The 19,633-nt window shown below is 45.5% G+C and overlaps 2 protein-coding genes across 2 annotated transcripts in view; both read right to left on the bottom strand.

Moving 5' to 3' along the window:
- LOC310873811 (small ribosomal subunit protein mS39-like) overlaps nt 1-9,563 on the bottom strand; it is a gene marked incomplete at its 5' end in the record, with an annotated part of 79,073 nt that extends 69,510 nt beyond the window's left edge. The window contains 5 exons of the mRNA XM_083786362.1: nt 1,958-2,084; nt 2,228-2,292; nt 5,597-5,776; nt 8,553-8,659; nt 9,515-9,563. Coding sequence (XP_083642488.1) covers nt 1,958-2,084; nt 2,228-2,292; nt 5,597-5,776; nt 8,553-8,659; nt 9,515-9,563 — 528 coding nt within the window. The remainder of the gene's footprint in view (nt 1-1,957; nt 2,085-2,227; nt 2,293-5,596; nt 5,777-8,552; nt 8,660-9,514) is intronic.
- Nucleotides 9,564-11,484: 1,921 nt separating this feature from the next.
- Nucleotides 11,485-19,633, bottom strand: part of ptcd3 (pentatricopeptide repeat domain 3) — a 40,079-nt gene continuing 31,930 nt past the window's right edge. Inside the window, exons 15-23 of the mRNA XM_083785869.1 lie at nt 17,831-17,859; nt 17,547-17,653; nt 16,887-16,965; nt 16,218-16,308; nt 15,536-15,621; nt 14,444-14,583; nt 14,165-14,206; nt 13,650-13,808; nt 11,485-11,770 (exon numbers count right to left, since the gene is read on the bottom strand). Coding sequence (XP_083641995.1) covers nt 11,719-11,770; nt 13,650-13,808; nt 14,165-14,206; nt 14,444-14,583; nt 15,536-15,621; nt 16,218-16,308; nt 16,887-16,965; nt 17,547-17,653; nt 17,831-17,859 — 785 coding nt within the window. The 3' untranslated portion in view covers nt 11,485-11,718. The remainder of the gene's footprint in view (nt 11,771-13,649; nt 13,809-14,164; nt 14,207-14,443; nt 14,584-15,535; nt 15,622-16,217; nt 16,309-16,886; nt 16,966-17,546; nt 17,654-17,830; nt 17,860-19,633) is intronic.

The following is a 19,633-nucleotide window of genomic DNA, read 5'->3' as shown; positions in this document are numbered from 1 at the left end:
CGATTCTCTCTCTGTCAGCAGTGTGGTGGTCCTACCTTCACCATGCCTCTGAATGTCTCTCTCTCCTACCTTCACCATGCCTCTGAATGTCTCTCTCTCCTACCTTCACCATGCCTCTGAATGTCTCTCTCTCCTACCTTCACCATGTCTCTGAATGTCTCTCTCTCCTACCTTCACCATGCCTCTGAATGTCTCTCTCTCCTACCTTCACCATGCCTCTGAATGTCTCTCTCTCCTACCTTCACCATGCCTCTGAATGTCTCTCTCTCCTACCTTCACCATGTCTCTGAATGTCTCTCTCTCCTACCTTCACCATGTCTCTGAATGTCTCTCTCTCCTACCTTCACCATGCCTCTGAATGTCTCTCTCTCCTACCTTCACCATGCCTCTGAATGTCTCTCTCTCTCCTACCTTCACCATGCCTCTGAATGTCTCTCTCTCCTACCTTCACCATGCCTCTGAATGTCTCTCTCTCCTACCTTCACCATGTCTCTGAATGTCTCTCTCTCCTACCTTCACCATGCCTCTGAATGTCTCTCTCTCCTACCTTCACCATGCCTCTGAATGTCTCTCTCTCCTACCTTCACCATGCCTCTGAATGTCTCTCTCTCCTACCTTCACCATGTCTCTGAATGTCTCTCTCTCCTACCTTCACCATGCCTCTGAATGTCTCTCTCTCCTACCTTCACCATGCCTCTGAATGTCTCTCTCTCCTACCTTCACCATGCCTCTGAATGTCTCTCTCTCCTACCTTCACCATGTCTCTGAATGTCTCTCTCTCCTACCTTCACCATGTCTCTGAATGTCTCTCTCTCCTACCTTCACCATGCCTCTGAATGTCTCTCTCTCCTACCTTCACCATGCCTCTGAATGTCTCTCTCTCTCCTACCTTCACCATGCCTCTGAATGTCTCTCTCTCCTACCTTCACCATGCCTCTGAATGTCTCTCTCTCCTACCTTCACCATGTCTCTGAATGTCTCTCTCTCCTACCTTCACCATGCCTCTGAATGTCTCTCTCTCCTACCTTCACCATGTCTCTGAATGTATCTCTCTCCTACCTTCACCATGCCTCTGAATGTCTCTCTCTCCTACCTTCACCATGCCTCTGAATGTCTCTCTCTCTCCTACCTTCACCATGCCTCTGATCACAGCAGAGTAACATGCTGTCTCTCTCTCTCTCTCTCCTACCTTCACCATGCCTCTGAATGTCTCTCTCTCCTACCTTCACCATGCCTCTGAATGTCTCTCTCTCCTACCTTCACCATGTCTCTGAATGTCTCTCTCTCCTACCTTCACCATGTCTCTGAATGTCTCTCTCTCCTACCTTCACCATGTCTCTGAATGTCTCTCTCTCCTACCTTCACCATGTCTCTGATCACAGCAGAGTAACATGCTGTCTCTCTCTCTCTCTCCTACCTTCACCATGTCTCTGAATGTCTCTCTCTCCTACCTTCACCATGCCTCTGATCAGAGCAGAGTAACATGCTGTCTCTCTCTCTCTCTCCTACCTTCACCATGCCTCTGAATGTCTCTCTCTCCTACCTTCACCATGCCTCTGATCAGAGCAGAGTAACATGCTGTCTCTCTCTCTCTCTCCTACCTTCACCATGCCTCTGAATGTCTCTCTCTCCTACCTTCACCATGCCTCTGATCACAGCAGAGTAACATGCTGTGTCTCTCTCTCTCCTATCTTCACCATGTCTCTGAATGTCTCTCTCTCCTACCTTCACCATGCCTCTGAATGTCTCTCTCTCTCCTACCTTCACCATGCCTCTGATCACAGCAGAGTAACATGCTGTGTCTCTCTCTCTCTCCTACCTTCACCATGCCTCTGAATGTCTCTCTCTCCTACCTTCACCATGCCTCTGAATGTCTCTCTCTCCTACCTTCACCATGCCTCTGAATGTCTCTCTCTCCTACCTTCACCATGCCTCTGAATGTCTCTCTCTCTCCTACCTTCACCATGCCTCTGATCAGAGCAGAGTAACATGCTGTGTCTCTCTCTGGCAGCAGGTTGAAGATCCTCTCTGCGTTGTTGTCGCTCTCCTTCCACGGCGGAGGCTCCGAGGGGCCCAGACGCGGCCTGATGGGGTATAACATAATGCTTGAAACACCAAAAGGGGTTGCCGCGCCGAATGGGTTAAGTTACAATTTCTACTTTGGGTCAAGTCCTCAAGCACTGCCTAAAATTGTACCACTAACCTAACCTCCCTGACAAGTACTTACTTACCGCTCAGTCTGTTGTTGAGCATATCTGTGTAGATGTTGAATGCCTTCACATAGGCTCCATGCTGGGGGGGGGGGGGAGAGAGAGAGAGACAGAGAGAGAGAAAGAGAGAGAGAGAGAGAGAGAGAGAGAGACAGAGAGAGAGACAGACACAGACGCCAAGGTTATTAAAACCTTTAAAAAAAACCTTAAAACTGAGCTCCCTGCCATCCTTCGGTCAATTCACTGTGATTTCTCCTGCTTCAATTGATTTATTTTAGTGACTGGTTGTTCTGCATTAATGCTAGGGATGCACCGATCCGATACTCGTATCGGAGATCGGCGCCGATCCAGGCTAAAATTCTAGATCGGGTATCGGATCGGTGGCCGATCCATTATCCGATCCGATAATTATGTGTAATTACAGTATGAAAACAACTCTACCTCCTCTGTGACACAGCAGTGTAGTATTGACAGTATAACATGTGGAATGCAGCCAGGCTAGCCTGCTCACACATTAACCTGGTCCAATTGTTGCACAGTTATTTAATAAATAATTCAGTGCATTTATATCTGTGTTTGTTACATTTTGTTTTACAGAGTTGGGAAAGTAATGTTTAACTCAAGCCTTGATGTTGCCTTACACAAAATAATGATACCAGACTCCACACAGTGAGGCATACAGCTTAATAGGTTATTACGTTTCTTTGTGGGGGGTATCGGATCGGTACTCTGTATCGGCAGATACTGGACCCCCATGTATCGAAATCGGTATCGAATGCCAAAAAGCCGGATCGGTGCATCCCTAATTAATGCATAATGTTGTGTTTGATGTGTTGTTTTTTACTCTATTTGTGAATTGTAACCTCGGCTACGTTGAAAATGAGGGCTTGGCCCAGGCCGTAGCGTAACGGTCTGGGCACCGGACTGGTAATCCAGTCGCAGTGTGCCGCGGGTTCGACTCCTGGACCCGACACGGCCTTTACTGCATGTCATCCCCCCATCTCTCTCCCGTTTCCTGTCAGCCTACTGTCTGTCCCTTCAAAAATCAATAAAAGGCGTAAGCCGCAAAAAAATATCTTAAAAAAAAAAAAAGAAAAAAGAAAATGAGGGCTTGCCCTCAACTGTATTTCCGAGTATAAATAAAGGTGATGATGATTATAGATAACTAAAACTAACAAAATAGCAAAACATAGAATCTGAGAGATTTCCTGGACCAGAGTTTTTTTTCTTTTACCGTAATCTGATCTTAATATAATCCAACAACCAGTGGCAGAGGCGGAAACATAAATAAAGAAAGACATTATCCAGAGGCGGACCGCAGCTCAGAGCATGTGCGCTGGCTGGGTTACAGAAGCCCCTTTGGGACAAAACACTGGGCAACGACCTTGGTCATTATGAAAGACGTGTGTAGAAAAGAAAGCGATTTAGCCGATTCTCTCTCTGTCAGCAGTGTGGTGGTCCTACCTTCACCATGCCTCTGAATGTCTCTCTCTCCTACCTTCACCATGCCTCTGAATGTCTCTCTCTCCTACCTTCACCATGCCTCTGAATGTCTCTCTCTCCTACCTTCACCATGTCTCTGAATGTCTCTCTCTCCTACCTTCACCATGCCTCTGAATGTCTCTCTCTCCTACCTTCACCATGCCTCTGAATGTCTCTCTCTCCTACCTTCACCATGCCTCTGAATGTCTCTCTCTCCTACCTTCACCATGTCTCTGAATGTCTCTCTCTCCTACCTTCACCATGTCTCTGAATGTCTCTCTCTCCTACCTTCACCATGCCTCTGAATGTCTCTCTCTCCTACCTTCACCATGCCTCTGAATGTCTCTCTCTCTCCTACCTTCACCGTGCCTCTGAATGTCTCTCTCTCCTACCTTCACCATGCCTCTGAATGTCTCTCTCTCCTACCTTCACCATGTCTCTGAATGTCTCTCTCTCCTACCTTCACCATGCCTCTGAATGTCTCTCTCTCCTACCTTCACCATGCCTCTGAATGTCTCTCTCTCCTACCTTCACCATGCCTCTGAATGTCTCTCTCTCCTACCTTCACCATGTCTCTGAATGTCTCTCTCTCCTACCTTCACCATGCCTCTGAATGTCTCTCTCTCCTACCTTCACCATGCCTCTGAATGTCTCTCTCTCCTACCTTCACCATGCCTCTGAATGTCTCTCTCTCCTACCTTCACCATGTCTCTGAATGTCTCTCTCTCCTACCTTCACCATGTCTCTGAATGTCTCTCTCTCCTACCTTCACCATGCCTCTGAATGTCTCTCTCTCCTACCTTCACCATGCCTCTGAATGTCTCTCTCTCTCCTACCTTCACCATGCCTCTGAATGTCTCTCTCTCCTACCTTCACCATGCCTCTGAATGTCTCTCTCTCCTACCTTCACCATGTCTCTGAATGTCTCTCTCTCCTACCTTCACCATGCCTCTGAATGTCTCTCTCTCCTACCTTCACCATGTCTCTGAATGTATCTCTCTCCTACCTTCACCATGCCTCTGAATGTCTCTCTCTCCTACCTTCACCATGCCTCTGAATGTCTCTCTCTCTCCTACCTTCACCATGCCTCTGATCACAGCAGAGTAACATGCTGTCTCTCTCTCTCTCTCTCCTACCTTCACCATGCCTCTGAATGTCTCTCTCTCCTACCTTCACCATGCCTCTGAATGTCTCTCTCTCCTACCTTCACCATGTCTCTGAATGTCTCTCTCTCCTACCTTCACCATGTCTCTGAATGTCTCTCTCTCCTACCTTCACCATGTCTCTGAATGTCTCTCTCTCCTACCTTCACCATGTCTCTGATCACAGCAGAGTAACATGCTGTCTCTCTCTCTCTCTCCTACCTTCACCATGTCTCTGAATGTCTCTCTCTCCTACCTTCACCATGCCTCTGATCAGAGCAGAGTAACATGCTGTCTCTCTCTCTCTCTCCTACCTTCACCATGCCTCTGAATGTCTCTCTCTCCTACCTTCACCATGCCTCTGATCAGAGCAGAGTAACATGCTGTCTCTCTCTCTCTCTCCTACCTTCACCATGCCTCTGAATGTCTCTCTCTCCTACCTTCACCATGCCTCTGATCACAGCAGAGTAACATGCTGTGTCTCTCTCTCTCCTATCTTCACCATGTCTCTGAATGTCTCTCTCTCCTACCTTCACCATGCCTATGAATGTCTCTCTCTCTCCTACCTTCACCATGCCTCTGATCACAGCAGAGTAACATGCTGTGTCTCTCTCTCTCTCCTACCTTCACCATGCCTCTGAATGTCTCTCTCTCCTACCTTCACCATGCCTCTGAATGTCTCTCTCTCCTACCTTCACCATGCCTCTGAATGTCTCTCTCTCCTACCTTCACCATGCCTCTGAATGTCTCTCTCTCTCCTACCTTCACCATGCCTCTGATCAGAGCAGAGTAACATGCTGTGTCTCTCTCTGGCAGCAGGTTGAAGATCCTCTCTGCGTTGTTGTCGCTCTCCTTCCACGGCGGAGGCTCCGAGGGGCCCCGACGCGGCCTGATGGGGCCCCCTTTCCTCCTCCGCGCCTCCTCCCCGGACTCCTCCTGGGCCTGGGCACGGACACACGGACACACATCATGAGCTACGTCAAAAGTTATTTAACAGATGTAAAAATATAGATCTGATGTGGTTAAGTGATGCAGAGCGACTGAGATGGATTTTCATTTGCATTAGCAGAATATATAGAGAAAGCTTTGGACATACGGACAAAGAAAACTTATATGTGATGTATTTTATTTTATGATAATTGATAATGCTTCAGTTTTTGTTTTGATCAAATACTTTGTGTAACTTTTGTGTGGGAAGTGAACGTGATATTGTTTATTTATGTTGTTGGTGTCTTACAATCCCGTAAGGGATGGGTCTAGGACAAGACACGAAAATAAAAATTCACTCACTCTCACACACACACACACACACACACACACACACACACACACACACACACACACACACACACCCTACAGTTAGGGCTGTCAAAAAAATCGATTAGAGTTAGAATCGCAATTCTAATGCTGTCCGATTCAGAATCGATTCTCATTTTCCATAAATCGATTTATTTATTTTTTATTCTTTTTATTCTTTTTTTTATTTATTTTTGCACAAATGTACCTACCTGTACCTGACAGGTACATTTGTGCAAAAAGAAAAAAAAAACAAAACATGCACAGGTACTACCTGTGCATGCAATGCATTATGGCCTGGGTTTCTGCATAGTGAATTTACTACCAGCTAAGCTAAGCCTGCCAATTGTATTTATTTTACACCCGTTTTAATACTAATGTATTGTTCTGGTATTGAGTGAGAAGAGATTTTGTAACTTTTGTACTGGTTCAAATTTGTGCAAGCTAAATAAATGAGACATGTTCTTACTCTTGGATTTAACCTTTGTGTGTTTAAATCATTCAGTTGATAAAACCTTTACAATTATACAAGCTTTTTACTAAATGTACTCTGCTTTCATGCCAGAAGACTTGAGTAAATCATGCTAAAATTCTATTTAATTGTTTTTAATTAAAAAAAAAAACTGCTTTAGAATCGGAAAAAAATCTTTTTTGAATCACCCCAAGAATCGGAATCGAATCGTGGGACACCTAAAGATTCGCAGCCCTAACTACAGTGAGTACATTTATGTTTCAGGACGACGATTTTACGAATGCCTTTCTTACAAATGTTTTGGCATTTTTTAACGGGAAAGCCTAAAGCCGAAAAATGGCCCAAAGGCCCAAAACTGGACCAATGATTCGCCATGCAACTCCTTGCAAACAAACGGTTGCGAGCAGTCGCATGAAACATGAAACGTAACAGCAACACGTTGTGGGCTTGTAGATCGTCTATTTAGTTTTTATTTTTCAATGTACTGCACTGGAACACAACCATGATGTATACATCACGTTTCACTGTACTGCACTGGAACACAACCATGATGTATACATCATTATTATTATTATTATTATTATTATTATACATCACGTTTCACTCCAATTCCATCCCCTAAACCTGAGCTAAACATTCAGCACCAGCCACCAGTGTTGTTTTTGGAAGCAACATTTGATTTTAGTTTTAGTCATAGGCCCTCATTTATCAATCGAGTGTAAAATCTGCCCCAAATTCGAGTGTGGGTTTCGTAGTACACCCACGTCGCCACGGCATTTATAAAGTGATCACAAACAGCTGATTCTTCCTTCATTTCGTTCCGACGTTAATAAATGTGACGGCTGAAATCTATCTGGCACGCCCTATGAAATCAAGCCTCGCCCTGGTTTTTGCGACATGAACAACTGGAAACCATGGTTACAGGGAAAAAATACGTTTCTCCCGTGCCTTGCCTCACCCCCCTCTCATACACACACACACACACACACAGACGCACACACGCACGCACACGCAACTTGCAAGCCCAACTAACTGGTGTGTTGTTAAATAAATAAAGAACGAACACCTGCATGAATTAAATAAAGTTGTAGGCCTACCCTGTGGAATACGTTTGTAGGCTGGCCTATATTCATTTTACCCATTTGTGCGCAGTGCACGGCGAAGGCGTGAGACTGCGCACTGCTGTGATAAGTCCTGTCTGTGGGTGAGTGATGCCTGCATGAGAGATAGGCTATCATGTCGTCAAGGCAGTCATAATCAACGTTTATGTAGTGATTTGATCATTGATGAACAAATCATAAACATATGGATGAAGGCTTGCCGCTTGCATGTGTGCTGGTATGTGTTGGCGACGCACGCCGCGGTCCCGTCCTCCCGAACCCTGAAAATGATCTCGCTTTTATCTGAACTGTCAAAGCACTTATTTAAATGGTGAATGATTAAGCCCCTTACGCCTATAGCCTGCTCATCTCATCTCATCTCTCTAATACATTGTAAACATGTTATATTGTTTTTAATTGCGCGATTTTAATTACTTGTAAAGTTGGAAATCTCTCTTTTTCTTTTTTTACATATATATACACATACCGTTTTATATTAACATTTTAGGAGTGAAAACATATGTTTAGATGCCTGTGACAGCCTCTCAGCTGGTCAAACAATGCTGCTCCGCTGTTCTACGACAGAAAAACAGGTGAGGGCAAAGCGCACGACAGCTCCCGACCAGACGTGACTTTTGAACTTTGTCAAGTTCAATTTCAAGCTTTGGCGGAAATGTTAAATGTCGAAGTTTTCGGTAATTTCGGCGTGCACCCATTTTTTGGCGTACGCACGGTTTTAGTCACATTTTAGTCACCTGGAATGTCAGGTGGTTTTAGTTGACTCTATGAATCTATGGTTAATTTAGTCGACAGTTTTTTTGATGCCGTGGAAATTATTTTCCAAGCTCACCGTTTCCTCCGTCTCTGGCCGTCCGTCCTCCGGCATGGGGTCTCTGTCACCGTGGAGACACAGCAGGTCCAGCAGGTCATGGGTCGTCTCCAAGGAGACCGCCGTTCCTGGAGAGACAACAGCTTCATGACACGGACTTGCGGGCGCACACGTGCATGTGTGTGTTTAACCCATTCTGACCTAAGATCAGATTCTACAAATGTCTTCTAAGTTTTCTGAAAAAGCTATGTTTCTATGTCCGTCGTTCTTCGATTTTTCAGAAAATAGCAGACCTACAAGCTCGTGGCGCGCCACTCGGTGGCGCGCTATGAGCTTGTAGATCTGCTATTTTTCAATAGCTAAAGCATAGCATAATGCTAACACCAAAAGGGGTTCCCGCCCCAAAATGGGTTAAAGGACACGTAGCGCACAAAACGAGCGCTCGCGTGACAATTTCACGGGAATCTCACCTTCCAAACATAATCACCCGCCTCTCATTGAAAAATGAATTACCATCAGTCGCTCCCCGTCTGAAAAGGCCTTCATACTGTCGGTCACTCCTCCCTGTATAGCTTCACGTCTGAAAGCCGGAAACCTTTGGGTTACAAACCTTTAGGCCAGCGCTGCCCTCCATTCAATTCATTACATTGCTAGTGTAACCCAGCCAACATGGCAACCCGGAAATGGCAACCCATGTCAACTGTCAATCAAGGCAGTATAAAGGTGACCACGCTGACGTGTTGTTGTGAGCTTGTAGATCGGCTATTTTCGTTATTTAGCTTGTATTATTTAAGACAAGCCGGCTTACATGGAATCCAACCGACTGAAATCAAGTCGTGCCGACTGACTACTTGAATACTTAGCGGGGCGGCAGTGGGTCAGCGGGTAGAGTGGCCGGTAGAACAGCCGGATGGGAACCGTGAGGTTCCCAGTTCGATCCCGGGTTCCCCCAGAGTTAGTGTCTAAGTGTCCTTGAGCGAGACGCGTCCAAACCCCTACATTGCTCTCGATGTGCAGGTTGGTGCCTTGCATGTGTAGTACCCTGTAAAAGGGGAGATCTCAGTAAGAAAGCTGGACACAGTGTTTCCTCTCGGTCAGCAGTATGAGAATCATTTATTGTCACTTTTAGTTCAGAAATATTAACATAGTCACAATGTTTCATTGCAAAACCAACTTTTCTCTGTGCAGGTTTTCAATACACAATTATGTTCACATGCAGGTAAATACCCCTTTTAGCATAATAACATGTCTCTTTTCTCACAATAACATAAACACAAAATCGTTTTCTCTTAATTATTTTCATATGCAAATTGCAAAACCACTCGTTTTCTCTCAATTCTCTTGCCTGCATGAATGCATGCAAGTTACCCCCCCCCCCCACACACACACACACACATTAGCAACGTTGTACACTGCATGTAGCATGGCCACGTTGTGCTGCATTGTGCACTGAATCCACATACTGTATGATCCAAACTCTCAAAATAATACTTTCAAAACACTTTATATTTGGTCACAAAGTTCACTCAAGATATACACAACACATCATAGCAACACTGTAATCAGTCATGAACAGAAATACTCATTTTATACCTGTAAAAGGGGAGATCTCAGTAAGAAAGCTGGACACAGTGTTTCCTCTCTGTCAGCAGTATGAGAATGAAACAACAAGCCCGCGCTCTCTCACTTGCTCCCTCTACAGACAAGACCAATCGATTACCAACACCAAGTATGAAGTAGTTAGTAGATTACAGATGCACTGATCTATTCTGACTCTGTTCTCCTTTTAACTATTACATCTGAATCACAGAACATGTTTACATTTATTGAATGTCACAAAACGGTTTCAGTTTTCAGAAGGCTTATTTATTTGCTAAATTAATTGTCCAACTAGATCACAAGGCTAAATGAATTGTCCAACTAGATCACAAGGCTTATTTATTTGCTAAATGAATTGTCCAACTAGATCACTGCCATGGATCCCAGCTATATCACTCTATCACACATGGTTACCTCCGCCATTGGTGTATGAATGTACGTGAAGCGCTTTGGTTAACACATTTCGGGCGGGAACCCCTTTTGGTGTTTTAAGCGTTGCGTTATACTTTAGCTATTGCAAAATAGCAGATCTACAAGCTCATAGCGCGCCACCGAGTGGCGCGCTAAAAGCTTGTAGGTCTGCTATTTTTTAAAAGTCGTGAAAATGTGGTGCAAATCTTTGAATATATATCTTTCAGAGCCAACGTTTTTAACTCAAATCTTTGTTTCTGGAACAGATTTTCAGATGGTGGTTCGGTAGGCAATTACAGTGAGGGGCACTCTTATCACTGTACAACATCATACATCATCAAAAAAAGAAAACGGTGTGAACACAAACATTGATGACACAAAAGTGAGGACGCCAATTGTGATTGGCCAGAACGAGATGATGGTTTTTCCCTCACCCAACTTTATTCATTTTATGTACAGCACAACGGTTCTAGAAAAAAAAAGAAAGAAAAACATGAACTGACTGATACTATGGTTTCCATAATGTTGTCGTGTCAAGAACCCCCCACCCCCACCCCCAAAATAGGCATGAAATATCAGAATAATAGCATAGAATTTACACTTTGACAGTATTATTGTGCACAGCACTGGTTTCCGTACATGCTGAGACAACAGTGGGCTGAGAGAAATTCCCCACACAAAAAAAACACGCACACACACGCACACACACACGCGCAAAGACAATGTACAAGTACTACCGGTACTTGTAAATCGGCTATTTTAGCTTTTTTTTTTTTTACTTTTTCAATTGTTTTTTAACTTAATTTCTTCCATGTTGAATATTTTCGACTTTTCTTGTTACAATAATAATGACTGCCCACAAGTGCCCTCCAAACAAACAGAAAATACCCCCCCCCCCCCCCCCCACTTTAACCCATTTCGGTCGGGTACCCCTTTTGGTGTTAGCATGATGTTATGCTTTAGCTATTGATAAATAGCAGATCTACAAGCTTGTAGGTCTGCTATTTTTTGAGAAATCGAAGAACCACTGACATAGAAACATAGCTTTTTCAGAAAACTGTCAGGATGTGGAAGACATTTTTTGAATCTGATCTCAGGTCAGAATGGGTTAATGGCGATCCACCAAGGGGGTCCCGGGCCTGGGGTTATATGGAGGAGTGAAGACACCAGTTGTTCCTCAGTCTGTAGTCTGTGCAGTCGCCTCTCTCTCCACCTCACACACTGTGGACCTGAATGCATGGGAGGAGGAGTTTTAGTCATTATTATATTAGTCTCTTGAATTGTTTTCATTTAGCTTTTGTCACATTTTAGTCACCTGGAATGTTTTAGTGTTTAAGTCTAGTTTCAGTCGACTAAACATCACACGATTTTAGTCAATTAAATCTATACAGTTCATTGTCTCCACCAGGCCGAAGGCCTAGGGGGAGAGTATGTTTTGCACTCCGTCCGTCCGTGTGTCCGTGTGTGTGTGTGTGTGTGTGTGTGTGTGTGTGTCCGTCCGTCCGTGTGTCCGTGAGCAGCTAATCTCGGCCACCGTTACCCCGGTCGATGCCAAATTTTGCACACACACTCCCTGGATGCCAACGATGAACCTCTGCCCCAAACTTTCCAGAACGGCCTGTTATAGCGCCACCAAGAGGCCGCTTTGTGCAAAACAAGTTTTTGCACAGTACACCTACAGATTTTGTCCAAACATCACGCAAATTGGTACACAGTCTCTCTAGAGCCATTCAACGAAACCAGTCTTTCAGATTTCCAGAACGGCCTGTTATAGCGCCACCAGGAGGCCGCTTTGTGCAAAACAAGTTTTTGCACAGTACACCTACAGATTTTGTCCAAACATCACGCAAATTGGTACACAGTCTCTCTAGAGCCATTCAACGAAACCGGTCTTTCAGATTTCCAGAACGGCCTGTTATAGCGCCACCAGGAGGCCGCTTTGTGCAAAACAAGTTTTTGCACAGTACACCTACAGATTTTGTCCAAACATCACGCAAATTGGTACACAGTCTCTCTAGAGCCATTCAACGAAACCGGTCTTTCAGATTTCTCAGACTCCATCCTGATTGGTTAAGATTGGCTTCCAAAGTTCACAGGAGTGCTCAGTCTCAAACAAAATGCTGCAAATCATGAACACATCGCGTGATTTCCGTGAAATTGTGCACCCACATTCCCACTAGGCAGAGGACGAAATGCCACATGAACAATTTCAACTCAGCCTCAAGGTGGCGCTATAACTGGCCGAAAAGTGTTTTTACCTCTAACTGCACGGATCTGTGGATAACTTTGTATGCCAACTCCCTAGAGGCCAAGGAAAAACCTTTGCCTGGAATTCTTCACATCTGCTCATCCTGGTGGAGACCTGTGCCCAGTAGGGCACTTTTTCTAGTTTAAAATGTATTTTGGCGGGCCTTGGTGCCGTCGTAATGACTTTACACTTGCTGAAAATATCCGATCTACAAGCTTGTAGATCGGATATTTTCAGCATGCAACCAATAAAATTACTTATACTGGATCTCTTGCCCACCAGTCCCTTCCTAACATTTTAGTCTAGTTTTTATGTTGACAAAACTGTCAATATATTTATATATATATATATATATATATATTTTGGATTATTATTTTTTTTACTCTTGAGGGTGAATTCCGCCCGACAGTCGGAATGGAATCGTGAGCTAGTCAAAGTCATAGGATTTGTCACACACGTTGCCACATTTGACCCATCTCTTGGAGCGGTGAGCTGCAGCCAAGGAGCGGTGAGCTGCAGCCAAGGAGCGGTGAGCTGCAGCCAAGGAGCGGTGAGCTGCAGCCAAGGAGCGGTGAGCTGCAGCCAAGGAGCGGTGAGCTGCAGCCAAGGAGCGGTGAGCTGCAGCCAAGGAGCGGTGAGCTGCAGCCAAGGAGCGGTGAGCTGCAGCCAAGGAGCGGTGAGCTGCAGCCAAGGAGCGGTGAGCTGCAGCCAAGGAGCGGTGAGCTGCAGCCAAGGAGCGGTGAGCTGCAGCCAAGGAGCGGTGAGCTGCAGCCAAGGAGCGGTGAGCTGCAGCCGTGCCGCGCTCGGGGAAATCATTTGTGATCAGTGGATTTCAGCGGGTTGACATTCAGCGGCCTCACCTCTGCTCCGGCGTCAGGTCAAACTCCCGGAGCGCCCGCTGGGCCAGCGTGGGCGTGGCCGGGAGGCCGAAGGATGCGGAGAACTGCACCAGCTCCACCGCCCTCTGGGGGGCGCCATCGCTGACGCACACCGACAGGAACTCCCCCAACATGGCGTCGCTGCACGTCGAGATAGAAGACATGAAGGAAGTCAGCGTTATTTATTCTGCATTCACGGGTTTCATTTTACACTCTAAGAGTTAACCCATTTTGGGCGAGAACCCGTTTTGGTGTTAGCATCATGTCGTGCTTTAGCTATTTGTGGCGCGCTATGAGCTTGTAGATCTGCTATTTTTGAAAAATCCAAGAACGACTGACATTTTTAGAATCTGATCTCAGGTCAGAATGGATTAATCAGACCAGTGTGTGTCCAGTGGAAACCTCGTATGAATCTGATCTCAGGTCAGAATGGGTTAAAGATCTATATAAGGGTCCATTTGGATCATTCACCTTGAGGACATAGTGGTCATACTCACGTAGGAACTCTGTTCTTAGTCTTGAAACGCTCCAACATCCCCCTGTGGAGAAACCAACACAGATTTAGGGCCGGGGGGGGGGGGGGGGGACAATTTAATCAATTAAAAAAAATACCAAAAACAAAACAAAAAAAAACATCGACAGTCCATCCCAGGGGTGGGCAACTTTGACGATGGAGAGGGCCAATATAATATTTCCACACTCACTCCAGGAGGGCCACAGTGCATATTACTGTCGTGGCAAAAATAGCCGATCTACGTAGCTCAAAACATCCTCACCAGGCCAGTTGTGTCATGGTGGCTCGTAGCAGCAGCGTGGTGACGTGGGACAGAGAAGAGTTGCTCCACTCCAGTCTGCTCCTTTCCCCCTCGTACACACCCCTAATGTCCAGGGCACAGGCTGCGAAGGACTGCTGCACCTGTAGAGACACACACAGTGTTACTGTCCCCCTCCTACACACCCCTAATGTCCACCTGTAGAGACACACACAGTGTTACTGTCCCCTCCTACACACCCCTAATGTCCACCTGTAGAGACACACACAGTGTTACTGTCCCCTCGTACACACCCCTAATGTCCACCTGTAGAGACACACACAGTGTTACTGTCCCCTCGTACACCCCCCTAATGTCCACCTGTAGAGACACACACAGTGTTACTGTCCCCTCCTACACACCCCTAATGTCCACCTGTAGAGACACACACAGTGTTACTGTCCCCTCGTACACACCCCTAATGTCCACCTGTAGAGACACACACAGTGTTACTGTCCCCTCCTACACACCCCTAATGTCCACCTGTAGAGACACACACAGTGTTACTGTCCCCCTCCTACACACCCCTAATGTCCACCTGTAGAGACACACACAGTGTTACTGTCCCCCTCGTACACACCCCTAATGTCAACCTGTAGAGACACACACAGTGTTACTGCCCCCCTCCTACACACCCCTAATGTCCACCTGTAGAGACACACACAGTGTTACTGTCCCCCTCCTACACACCCCTAATGTCCACCTGTAGAGACACACACAGTGTTACTGTCCCCTCGTACACACCCCTAATGTCCACCTGTATAGACACACACAGTGTTACTGTCCCCCTCCTACACACCCCTAATGTCTACCTGTAGAGACACACACAGTGTTACTGTCCCCTCGTACACACCCCTAATGTCCACCTGTAGAGACACACACAGTGTTACTGTCCCCCTCCTACACACCCCTAATGTCCACCTGTAGAGACACACACAGTGTTACTGTCCCCCTTGGTACAGTAATGTGTGCCCCACAAGGTTATGCATTACCCGTTGTGCCCGTCTGTCTGTCTGTCTGTCTGTCTGTGTCAACATTCATGGCTTCCCTACTCACCTCAGGACTGTGGTTTTCTCTGGCCATCAGGGACAGCAGTTCTTCCACCAAATCTGCCTTGTTGTCGTGACCAAGAGCCCTGATGTCTGACAGAACACATGAAGAACAACACATGACCAAGGGCCCTGATGTCTGACAGAACACATGAAGAACAACACATGACCAAGGGCCCTGATGTCTGACAGAACACAGGAAGAACACATGAAGAACAACACATGACCAAGGGCCCTGATGTCTGACAGAACACAGGAAGAACAACACATGACCAAGGGCCTGACAGAACACACAGGAAGAAAAACAGTATAGTAAAAGTAATGTAGTAAAATATATCACTACATATCATGTAGTAAAATATATCACGGGCTCAGGTGGTAGAGTGGCCGGATGGGAACCGCAAGGTTGCCAGTTCAAACCCTCTGGGCTCCCCCAGAGTTAGTGTCGAAGTGTCCTTGAGCAAGACTCTGAACCCCTGATTGCTCCCGATGTGCTAGTTGGTGCCTTGGGGCAAGTAGCCCCAGTGATTGAAGGAGTGGGTTATCGGTGGAATTTACACCGGTCACGTGACGGTAACCAGCCAATCAGAATCAAGTATTGGGACTACCCGTTTTAGAACTGCTATTTTTCAATAGCTAAAGTATAACATAATGCTTAAAACACCAAAAGGGGTTCCCGGTTAAGTTACCTTTCCATATGGTGGGCAGAAGGTCCAGGCGACCGTCTGTGTCCACGGCCTGAAGCAGGTCCCTCATTCCCTGAGGGCTCGGGTAGTAGCGCTGCACACACACACACACACACACACACACACACACAGAGAGAGACTTTTAATTATTATTAATAATGAATTATCATTCCCTGAGGGATCGGGTAGTAGCGCTGCACACACACACACACACACACACACACACACACACACACACACACACACATATACGCATAATTACGGTCACTGTCGGGTGGGATATGTGGGGTATGTCCAAAACTTTTCAGGATATGAAAAAAAAAGATGTTCTGATGGATCCATTTATTATTTAGTCACAAGTTATGAATTGTTAATACTTTTCATTAGTTCAATATCAGTGTCGCGACACTAGGTGTTGCTGCTTCTGTGCTACAAAGTAGGGCGATTTGAAACATGGAGGAGGTTACGTGGTTTCTGCCTGACAGTGTTCTATGTGTTCTATGCCTCCCGGGGCGGGTTGGAGACCGGGAACCCTCGGGCAAGGCAGCAGTGTGCTGTGTACTGACCGAGGGGACGAGTTGAACCCTCGGGCAAGGCAGCAGTGTGCTGTACTGACCGAGGGGACGAGTTGAACCCTCGGGCAAGGCAGCAGTGTGCTGTATATATACTGACCGAGGGGACGAGTTGCCGGTACCACTTCAACACCACGTCTATCTGCTCCATCATACACAGCAGGCTGAAGAAACGACCACTGCAGAGAGAGAGAGAGAGAGAGAGAGAGAGAGAGAGAGAGAGAGAGAGAGAGGGGGGGGGGGGTGGGGGGGGTGGGAGGGAACAGTTGATTTTACAACTGTCATCAGTCACTAAAGACTAAAGTCACTAAAAATACCTACTACCATCAATCCATCTAGTATTTATTTTTATAACAGTGAAAACGTCCCAGACTCTTCTTCCTTCTGGCTCCAAACTCCCCATTGCAATCAGAACTGCAGCATCACTCCCAATCTACTCCGCTGTAGTCTGAAAACCCACCTCTTCATGGTGGTGGTTGATGGATGGATGGATAGACTAGTGTGGTGGAGGGTTGATGGATGGATGGATAGACTAGTGTGGTGGAGGGTTGATGGATGGATGGATAGACTAGTGTGGTGGAGGGTTGATGGTTTTATGGACCAGTGTGGAGGGAGGGTTGATGGTTTTATGGACCAGTGTGGTGGAGGGTTGATGGGTGGATAGACTAGTGTGGTGGAGGGTTGATGGATGGATGGATAGACTAGTGTGGTGGAGGGTTTATGGATGGATGGACCAGTGTGGTGGAGGGTTGATGCTTACTAGTACAGACTCTGTTGGTAGGAATCCCCCAGCAGCCTCCAGTTCTCCCCCACTTCCAGCAGGCTGTGCAGTCTGTAGGCATGCTCTATGTCTTTGGTGTCGAGACACTGACAGATGACAAACACACAGTTCAGTACAGACATTCATTCAATATAAAATAAGTTTAAATGCCATTCAAACATAATTTTATTGTATGGGGGTCCCTCCAGCGCATCCATTGTCTACAATACATTATTGTAGACAATGGATGGATAGAGGTGAATTCAGAGGGGAAACATACTTACTATTCTCATGGCGTTGAGGAAGAATAGGACTGGAGAGAAAATGAAAGAGAGACAGCAAAAGAGAACAGGATCAATATCACAAACTTTATTTTAAAGTGTACAGTTTGTGGCATGGGCTGCAGTCAAAAGTACACATGAGGACTCACACAGGGGAAAAGCCCTTTGCGTGTACAGTTTGTGGCAAGGGCTGTATTCATAATGTGGCATTAAAATTACACATGTTGACTCACACAGGGGTAAAACCCGTTACGTGTACAGTTTGTGGTACAGGCTTTAGTCGAAAGGATAATCTTAAATTACACATGAGGACTCATACAGGGGAAAAACCATTTTTCACAAACCAGTTTGTGAAAAAGGCTTTAGTCTGAATTGCAATCTAAAAACATCATAAAGAGGAAAATGCTGTTAAAGGATGAGTGTTTTATTTTCTTCAAATAAGGCATTATCTTGACACTTAATGTCAATTATTAATTTAGTCCAGCTAGATACATTAAACATGATGTACTATACATCAATTGTTTTATACATCTTCAACTTGCATAATGACCTGCCGATATTGATATAACAATATGAGAAGCAGTGTTTGCCCACATTCTTCAGCAATACAAATGTCACATTCATTAATATTCACGGACTAGTGGTGCAATACTGTATTCCAATGACTTAGTTTGATTATTTGTTTAGATTATCTGTATTATGTTGTCTTCATAAAATTGTAACAGAAGATATTTACTCTGTAAAAAAGACTGTCCGCAATTTCTTCTTTTTCAAATAAAGGATTGACAGCTACACACCCTTTGTGTGTTTATTACAGAAAGCTCATCACAACACATGTGCTTCACCTTCAACTTGTACTTTGAACAATACAGTGACAAGAACTGCTTCATTTTACATCCTGCATGCCAAACTATTACTATAAGGGAGGCAGTGGGGAGGCACTCAGGGGTACACTGGGCAGACACTGGGGAGGCACTTGGCGGAAACTGGGCAGACACTGGGGTGGCACTGGGGGCTGGCACTGGGGGAGGCACTGGGGAGGTACTGGGGAGGTACTGGACATTTCATATCTGCACTGACTGATCTTCTTTTTTTTTTTTTTTTTTTTTTAAGCTTGGCATGGCGCGATTTATTTCAAGCATGGCGCAGCGCCATGCCAACAACATTGTGCAGGAAACCCTGGAGTATTAAATAAATTAAAAAGTCTACACATCTTTGACTTGAACTTTCTACATTGAACATGGCAGGAGTACGTATTAATGTTTCAGAGTGTATACTGTCCATTGTACATAGCCTGTAACTGTGACTACATGTAGATCTAGTGTATAATAAGAAATGCTTCATTTTCTAACAATTGTGTGCAAGGATGGTGACACATCCCTTAGTCATACTGTGATGATGGTTAAAACTATGACAAAATAATAGTAGTCGTGGACGTGAGTTGATATGTTATCTGACAATTGGTATGAATGAAACATACCAATTTGTACTCTCTCTGAGTTACAGACCCATTTGGTTCCTCCTAACCAGCAGGTCTGTGCATTGTCTTTTATTATTTTTATTTATGTGGTTTGGTTCTTGACTTTCACAATCTTATCTGTTCTTGTGTTGTCATTCTCACTGCTGTTGCTGCTATGATATGATATCTGAATTATTTTCCTTCTGGGATCAACAGTGGTTTATCTTATCTCATCTTATCGTGAGAGTGATCGACGTGAATGTGTAACCCCAAGGCGCCGTCCTCGCTGTCAGGAAAGACAGCGAAGGCTTTGGATTGAATAAACTCCCTTTTCTCAAGGTTCAGGG

The sequence above is a fragment of the Protomyctophum parallelum genome, assembly GCF_964188405.1.
Source record: "Protomyctophum parallelum genome assembly, chromosome: 16".
Taxonomy (NCBI): Eukaryota; Metazoa; Chordata; class Actinopteri; order Myctophiformes; family Myctophidae; genus Protomyctophum; species Protomyctophum parallelum.
This window is presented reverse-complemented; position numbering and strand designations above follow the sequence as displayed.